Source organism: Helobdella robusta (assembly GCF_000326865.2).
Source record: "Helobdella robusta unplaced genomic scaffold HELROscaffold_29, whole genome shotgun sequence".
NCBI classification, from domain to species: Eukaryota; Metazoa; Annelida; class Clitellata; order Rhynchobdellida; family Glossiphoniidae; genus Helobdella; species Helobdella robusta.
In genome coordinates this window covers 2,231,601-2,240,993 of record NW_008704475.1, presented here as the reverse complement: position 1 = coordinate 2,240,993, position 9,393 = coordinate 2,231,601, and the positions used below count along the sequence as shown (strand labels likewise).

The 9,393-nt window shown below is 31.8% G+C and overlaps 1 protein-coding gene across 1 annotated transcript; it reads left to right on the top strand.

Moving 5' to 3' along the window:
- Nucleotides 1–4,674: 4,674 nt before the first annotated feature.
- Nucleotides 4,675–6,886, top strand: HELRODRAFT_81066 (hypothetical protein; the record flags this gene model as incomplete). The annotated part of the gene is made up of 3 exons (XM_009020900.1): nt 4,675–4,750; nt 6,132–6,333; nt 6,682–6,886. 3 exons carry the CDS (start codon nt 4,675–4,677, stop codon nt 6,884–6,886), a joined length of 483 nt encoding a protein of 160 aa, XP_009019148.1.
- Between the last annotated feature and the right edge of the window lie 2,507 nt (nt 6,887–9,393).

Genomic DNA, 9,393 nt, shown 5'->3' with positions numbered 1-9,393 from the left:
GGCGACCAAAATTTTGAAAGTGTTTAAATTTTGACGGGAGAGGCCAAAATTTTCACGGGGAGGCCAAGATTTGTGGAAGTATGGCTAGTCGACCTTTTTTGGTCGATTTGATATGTTAAACGGTCCTCCTTTTTCTGACTTAATAAAAACAGCTCACAGCGGGAGACTAGTGCTTTCCGCTCTCCCCTAGATCCGTCCCTGGTGACCCCTTACAAATGTCAACGCGGGGATGATGTTTCATCATTGGACCATTATGTCTTTCGTGTAGACTAGGCTCTGGCAGACAAGATAGGCACTCGACAATAAACGAATGGCTTTTTCAGCCATAAAAGAGCCTAACACCAGCAAATCAGCCATAAAATAGCCTGCTGGCTTAATTTCCGACAGCAACATTCGCCCAGATTTTTACGCGATAGTTCCACACACACCTTGTTAAAAAAAATTGTGACGCTGTATGTAGTGAAGTTAGATCGATACAAAAAACACTTAATGTTGTAAATGAAAATAAAGAACGTGAAAACAATATCATCATTTTTAATCTTGCTGAAAGTGAAAATAGTGTGAAAGATAAAGAAATTGTGATGAAAATCTTTCAATCGCTGACTGAGGAGTCAATTAAAAGCAGCGACGTTGTTAAGGTTTTTAGACAGGGCAAAAAAGATGAGCAAATTACCTCTCCACGCCCGATAATTGTTAAATTTAACAACACGTCATCAAAGGTACTTGTGATGAATAAACTGTTTAAAATTAAATTGCTTGACGATAAATTGAAAAGTATTAGAATAAGTCATGATATGACCCGTGAACAACGAACTGATTATCGTAAACTGGTTGATGAGGCTAAAAGTAGAGAGGCTGATGATGGGGAAGATTTTTTATACCGCGTCAGGGGTCCGGTGGGTCGCTGGAAGATTGTGAGGTTTCTCAAAAAAGGAAAATAAAAACTCTGTGTTTTGGTTTGCTTAACATAAGATCAATGTCAAAGTTTAATTTTGTTTATGAACTATTGGATGATAGTTTGGATATTTTTGTATTAAATGAAACTTGGCATGGTTCATCTAATAATGTTTGTCTTAAACTTGCTATGCCACCCGGTTTTACATATGTTGATTTTTTGCGACCTTCAGATCCCCTGCATGGTGGAGTTATTGTATATTTCAGAGATTATTTTAGGTTTAAAAGAATTGATCTGCCACAATTGAAGACATTTGAAGCAGTAGCTATTAAGTTTTTCATCAATCATACTGTAATTATTTTGTTGGCATTATACAGACCAGGATCATCTGCTGTATCAGCATTGTTTTTTCATGAATTGATCTGTGTTCTGGATAAAAAATCAATCCTTGCGGATTATTTGCTGCTTTCTGGTGATTTTAATATTCACATGGAAAATTTGAATAGTTCTACAACTGTTAGATTATTGGAAGTATTTAACTCATATCAGGTTACAAATAGAATAAATCAGCCAACTCATAATTTGGGTGGTACGTTAGACTTGGTAGTGTCTTCCGACGATTTTCCTGCTATTGAATGTATTGTTAATCCATGTGATATATACTCAGATCACAGTTTCATCAAATCGGTTTTTCCAGTGATATTGAAGCAGCCTGTTTTTCGCCTAAAATGGGTTCGTTCTTGGGGTCGGATGGATGAAAAATTATTTTCATCATTAGTTTTGGGTTCTCATATCAGTGGTCCATTTGATTACAATGATGCGGGCTTGATGCTGGTGATTTTTACTGAGGAAATGAAATCTATCATAGATAAGGTAGCTCCACTGCATTTGGTGAAATCGAGACATGTCCCATCAGCGCCATAGTTTGATGATGAATGTAGAAAATTAAAAAGACTTTGCCGTAAATTGGAGAGACAGTATAAAGTTAACAAAACATTATCTAATAGAGATGCTTGGAAAACTGCTCTTATTAATAAAAGTGTTCTATTTAATGTTAATAAAAATAACTACTGGAAAAAGTTGGTGGAAAATAATAAAGGTCAACCAAAAAAATTATGGACTACTGTAAACAAATTACTTTGTAGAGCAACCTCACTAGATTCATCAAAGTCATCATCCTGTCAGCATTGTTCTACTGATTTTGCAGAATATTTCAAAAATAAGATTGGAAAAGTTATAAAAGATACGGATGCATTTTATATGCCATTGCAGTCTTTTCACAAACTTTATGATGGACAATTGTTCAACAATTTCTCGCTTTGTTCAAGTGATGATATCAAAAAGATCGTTTTGGAATCACCAACAAAATCATGTCTGTTGGATTGTTTACCTACCAGATTGATGAAGGCACACTTAGATTTGTTCTTGCCATTTCTAACCTTTTTTATTAATTTAAGCTTGAAAACTGGCGTTTTTCCGTCTGCATGTAAGCATGCTTTGGTTACACCAATATTGAAAAAACAGTCTCTTGATAAAAATGAAATAAATAATTATCGTCCGGTGTCAAACTTAACGTTTATTTCAAAGTTAATTGAACGAGTAGTTGCAATGCAGTTTGTTCGACATTTGAATGAGCATAATTTACTACCATCATTGCAATCTAGTTATCGATGATTTCATTCAACAGAGACAACACTTATTGATGTCACATCTTCATTGTTTGAATCGATGGAATCACATGATGTATCACTTCTTGCTCTGCTTGATATGAGCGCAGCATTTGATTGTGTTGATCACAAATTGCTGGTTCATAAACTTAAACGCTGTGGTATCACCGGAACTACCTCCAAATGGTTTGAGTCTTATTTAATTGGTAGAACTCAGCAGATTATTTTTAACAATGAATTGTCTACAACTGAAACTATAAGATTTGGGGTGCCACAAGGATCTGTCCTTGGCCCCATTTTGTTTCTGGTTTACACAGCTGATGTTTTCAACATAATCAAGAATCATAATTTTAAGTGCCATGGTTTTGCGGATGACATTCAGATTATTGCTACTAGTCATGTTACATCGTTTCCAGTCATGATTGATAAATTAGCACTATGCCTTGGTGAAGTTGATCATTGGATGAAAACGCATTGCCTTAAATTAAATACCTGTAAAACTCAGCTTATGGAAGTTGGAACGTGGCAGCAATTGTCAAAATTACAAATTGGATCAATTAGTATTTGTGGTGATTCAATCGATTTTTGTGCATCTGTGCGCAATCTGGGAGTAGTTTTTGATAGTAGTCTATTGATGAAGGACCATGTTAAATCACTTACAAGTGAATGCTATCATCATATGCGTGGATTTAGAATTGTCCGGAAGTCGTTAAGTAGACACATATTACAAAGTCTGGTGCATGCATTCGTACATTCAAGGCTGGATTACTGTAATGTTTTGCTCTACGGCACTGCAAATAATGTGATTAGTCAGCTGCAGTCAATACAAAATCGGGCAGCAAAGATTGTAACAGGTGCATCAAAGTTTGAACATGTGACCCCAATTTTGAGTGAATTGCATTGGTTAACTGTTGAAAAAAGAATTGTTTTCAGAATTGCTGTGATGGTTTATAAATGCAGAAATGGCCTGGCTCCCAAATACCTTCAAGATAAAGTTGTTCAGAGGGATATTCCTATGCATCGACTTGGACTGCGTTCAGATTGTTCAGATTTGTTAAAAGTTCCTTTTGCTAAATTGAAGATTGGATCACGTAATTTTTCTATTGTAGGACCGACGATCTGGAATAGTCTGCCACAGTACTTACGTGATCCGGGTGTCTCCCTTGGAAAGTTTCGAAAAGAATTGAAAGCTTATTTATTTTCTCTGAGCAAATGATACTTTTAGTTAATGGCGTTTTTGAGAACGATTGAAAAAGCACCTATTAAACATTCATAATAATAATAATAATAATAACACCTTGACTGAAAGGTATATCAATTACACCTCAACTGAACTTGACTCAGCCGCAAAAAAAGCAGCCGACTTAAACATGACAGATACAAAGCTTTAAATGATGGCACAAAGTTTTTTTGCCGATATAACAGACACGGATCTTTTCTTGGAGAAAATGTTGAAATAAATAACAAATAAATCAAACAATAAATCATACATGCTACAAAATATTTCAACCCATAACTTATAACGGACGGGTTGGGTTGAGTTAGATTCTATAGTTCTTGTTTTTATCAAAAAGCTCGCACACATTCTAAATATATGGTTCTACGTTAATTTACATGGAGCTTCAGTTTAAAAGTCTATGCTTTATGGACAAAATTTTTATCGTCGTTTTAAAACGTTAAAAAAAATCATTAATGTCACAATCTTTTTTTACGAACATTTTACAAAATCATAAAAAATTACTGTAACATCCCTGTTATTAACATAATTCTATATTGTGAATATAGATATACGTTACACGCACGCATATATTTTCAATATTAGGTTATATATACATATATGAATATATAAAAGTATATTTTTAAATATATAAATATATATAATTAGATTATATAAACATATACAAATATAAAAATACATTTATAATTATATGTATATATATATTATATAGTTTTGTCCGAAGTTTGTGTATATTGTTGTGGGCGACGGTTTTTGTTTGTGATTGTGTTGGTCTTCTGACTGCTCTGACTGCGGAATATTTAAAACAATAGTAATCCGTTTTTAAAAAGATAGGAAAAATTTAATCTTTCACGATGGATGCACAAATGAAGGCAATGGGGGTGAACACGGAGCCCGTCTACGGACCATTCTTCGGCATCCTTGGGGCTTCTTTCGCTATGATCTTTTCTGGTTTGTCTTCCTGCCTTTTATTTCTTTTATTATTTTTTAATGGATTTATGCCTTTTTTGCGTGACCATTGAAAAATGTAAATCATTATTATTAAATAAATTGAATAAATTAAATTTTATATTAGATTTTTTATTATTATTTTTAGTTAAAATATATTTAACTGTTAAATCATGAAAATTTAATTTATGACAGCAAACACCTTCAATGACAGACAACACAGCAAACACTTTTAATAATTTTAGTTTTTTTTTAATTTGATATTTTTTATGTTTTGGTCCTGCCTCTGTTGTATTTCATTTGATTTGTTGTAAAATGTAAAGCGACATAAATTATAAAATATAAAGAAAAACTATGAAGACAATAAAAAAATAAATTTAAAAGATTCATACTAGGCAAGGCTGTATTTAGAAATTATGTTTGGGGGGGAGTTTTAAAATTTTGATTTAAATCACATTTATTTTAATTTTTACTCAAATTTACAAATAAAAATGTTCAATAAAATAAACAAAATAATTAATAATTACTGTATATTACAAAACCATGTCAATTATAAAAACTCATCACAATACAATATTGCAATGACGGCCACTTTTTAAAAATTTGTCCAAAACTTCTTGACTAGGCATGATTAATAATTTTAATAATATCGATTATCTGTTGGTTTTACACAATTAGGTGTAATTAGTTAAATAATTAAGCTTTTTAATTTAAAAAAATTGTATTTAAAAATTACAACTATATAAATTTTAAATAGCAATTAATTATAATTATAAGTTAAAACATAACCATGGCTTCAGTTTTTATTTGTTTTTACTTTACTTACATGCAAATAGGATGTGTTGATCATTAATTAACCAAATGATTTTTACAAACCAAATTACCCATTATTTGAGATTTATCACATTCTTGTATTAATCATAACATAAATAACTTAATGATAATGAACAAAATGATTTATTTATATGATTATGCAATTTTAAGATTTTAATGTAAAATGGATGGAAACAACATTTTTTACTAATTCTGATCTGTTATTATTACTGTTTAAGTTGAATAAGTAGTTCCACAAAACTCAATATTTTTAATTTTAATATTTTTCCATGTATTTCAAAAAACCCTAGTCTATGTTAAATAAACCTATTTTGCACAAAATGTTTTTCAACAATTAATAAATGTACCTTTCAAATCAAACTTCTATGTAATCATAATACTTGTGACCATTTGCTTGCAATCTTAATTTTTGCTTAATAATAATAGACCAAAAATTTTTGCATTTAGGTATTTCTAGATCATTTTAGGTTTTTTAAATTGAAATATGTGGAAGAATATTATATTAAAAAGTAAATGGTGCATTTATTTTGGTTCTCATGTTTGTCTGCAGCATTAGGTGCTGCTTACGGAACAGCAAAATCAGGAACGGGAATAGCATCAATGGCTGTTTCAAGACCCGACTTGATCATGAAATCCATCATTCCTGTTGTAATGGCGGGCATTGTGGCCATCTATGGCTTGGTTGTTGCTGCTTTGCTGGCCAACCAGGCTGGTCCTGCTTCCAGCAGTCAATCTGGATACCCAATTTTCAAGTTTTTTTTAGCTATTTTTTTTAAGATTTTAATATTTTTTAGTGTTAAGCAAATTTAGTTAATTATTTCATCCACATTACCTATTATACTAGGATTTTTTCATTGGCACCATTACACGTGCGGCATGTGAGTGTAGACGTGTTAACATTTTAATTAATTAAATGATTGACCTGAAATCATTTCTTTAGTTGACTGCTCTAATTTTGAATGTTTAAAGTAAGCAAACTTCTAAACAAATTTAATATCCTCAAATTAATATTTGCTTTGAAAGGTTTTCTTACTTTTAACATGTCGAACGTTAAAAGTTTTATGAATATTCAGATGTTGTTTATATTATTATATTTCCAGAAGTTTTCTCCACTTGGGAGCGGGGTTGAGTGTGGGGCTATCAGGAGCAGCAGCGGGATACGCCATCGGGGTTGTGGGAGATTGTGGTGTGAGAGGCACTGCTCAGCAGCCAAGGCTTTTTGTCGGCATGATTTTGGTTCTAATTTTTGCTGAAGTTCTTGGTTTATATGGACTTATTGTGGCTCTCATTCTATCTTCTAAATGAAAACCTTGTATTTAATTTTTTATTACGTTGTCTATATGGCAATTGGATTATTTATTTGTAGATATTTCTTGTTTAGATGTTTATTTTGCATATTATTTATAAAATGTTTACTGTCAACCAGTGAGTTAAAATGTTAGTTTAAACCGGTTTCACTCGTCAATTCCTGTTAATCACATGCCTCGCGCTTGACGAACTAGCCTCATTGAATTTGGTTAATATTTGTTCGTTGAGGTGCTTGCGTGTGTGTTTTCGCAACTGCACGAGCTTTAATTATTTTGAACATATTATTTAATTGCAATTAAGTATTTAATTTAACTATAAATAGTTAATTATAATAATAATAGTTATTATCACTCTGTTTGGAACCACATTCGCCGATACATTGGTAACCACGTTTCTCAGTTCCTTTTATTTAAACATACTGAACCAACGAAATAAATCTCCGCCCACTTGAAATAATGCTGTCGGCGAGTCGTTTTTCTCTATTTCCATTTTTTATAAATTAAAATAACGAATAAACCACAAGCAAATATCGTTATTTAGCAATGAGGTAGTTAGTTATTTTATTTTTTAAACCTGCGACGCATAAATGTTTTTCTACTTAGTGTCCACGAATGCTCGCGCGTTTTTTTTATTAATTTACATAATTTGAGAGTTAAACCGGATTTTTACGGATTTAAATTGGAGAGGCGACTTCGAACCGTGGCGTTTGATTAGTTAACGTTCGACATCTACATTTAACATTCAAAACAGCATGCAGTTTTTCTTACTCGACAATCGTTACAATTGTTCGTCAACCCATCCAAAGGAGAAATGGTGACCTCGGTGTTAGTCTGTATTTTCATTTCAGATCTTCCGGTCCCCGACATACATTCAAACAACAAACAAACAACTATGAGCCCTGAAGATACAAAATAATATTTGAAAATAAAATCAAGTTGCCAAACTCATCCAGTGAGCTATTCTGCCATTTATCTAATAATTTTAATTCGTGTTATGTCTTTTAAATAAATTAGTCAGCAGGTAAAAATTGCTCATCCAAAGGAAAAATTAGTAAAGATGGCAGTAAAATTAACAAAGTCGCTGATAACAATAAATACTAATCACAGGAGTAGTCAGAGAAGTAGGTAGAGAGTTACAGAGAAAAGGGCCAGAAAAAGCAAAAGCAGATTTGGCAAAAGAGTGTTTAACACGAGTTAAGAAGAAGCGAGGACAAGAAGACGATCGTAAACCGGGGCGTTTAGGTTAAATTAATATATTAGTTGACGGACAAAACCATTTTCAATGAAACTTTCGAACATGCATCGTTCATAAACTTACCTTTGAAAAAAGGTAGTTTATAAATTTTATTTTCAAAATTTATAAACTACAAGAACAGGAAGACAATCGTAAACCGGGGCGTTTAGGTTAAATTAATATATTAGTTGACGGACAAAACCATTTTCAATGAAACTTTCGAACATGCATCGTTCATAAACTTACCTTTGAAAAAAGGTAGTTTATAAATTTTATTTTCAAAATTTATAAACTACAAGAACAGGAAGACAATCGTAAACCGGGGCGTTTAGGTTAAATTAATATATTAGTTGACGGACAAAACCATTTTCAATGAAACTTTCGAACATGCATCGTTCATAAACTTACCTTTGAAAAAAGGTAGTTTATAAATTTTATTTTCAAAATTTATAAACTACAAGAACAGGAAGACAATCGTAAACCGGGGCGTTTAGGTTAAATTAATATATTAGTTGACGGACAAAACCATTTTCAATGAAACTTTCGAACATGCATCGTTCATAAACTTACCTTTGAAAAAAGGTATTTTATAAATTTTATTTTCAAAATCTGTTGAAAAAAAACTTTATGAATGATTATCCCTTTAAAAAGTTTATAAACAAATGATTTTTTTACTAGAATAAGGTTCGTTGCGTTACTTGTAAAATTAAGCTCTTGAAGGTTTTCCAACATATCATACACTTGGTCGTTAGATAAAGTAGAGAACCAACGGAATAACTCACTAGGTTCCTCAACACTTCTTGGCAGTCGCTAACCAAGACCAAAAATATTTAAAAAAGTCCAACGAGATTCGCTGGTACTTCACATTATTATTTAACAAAGAATTTTTAACAGCTTCTATTTTTGATTTATATTGATCATTAAGAAATGTTCTCTGACAATGGCCGACCATTCCCTTAACCAACCGTCTCTCTCTTTTTTTCACGTAAATAATCTATTTCAGGGCAATCATAAAAAATACGCCGTTAACCTCCACCCACTTTTCTTGATGTTCACTTATTATATGCAAAGAAACTTAATAAACAATGATAAAAAGATTCAAAGTCATGAATATATAGATTATGTATACCCCATGTTCAAAGCTTTAAAAGGGAAAAAGACGAATTTAGATTTTAGAAGTTAAAGGTGTCAATTAAATTACACTATTATAAAATAGCATTTTATTAATTTTTTACTTATAATTAAATGATTCCACAACGCTACGTTATGAT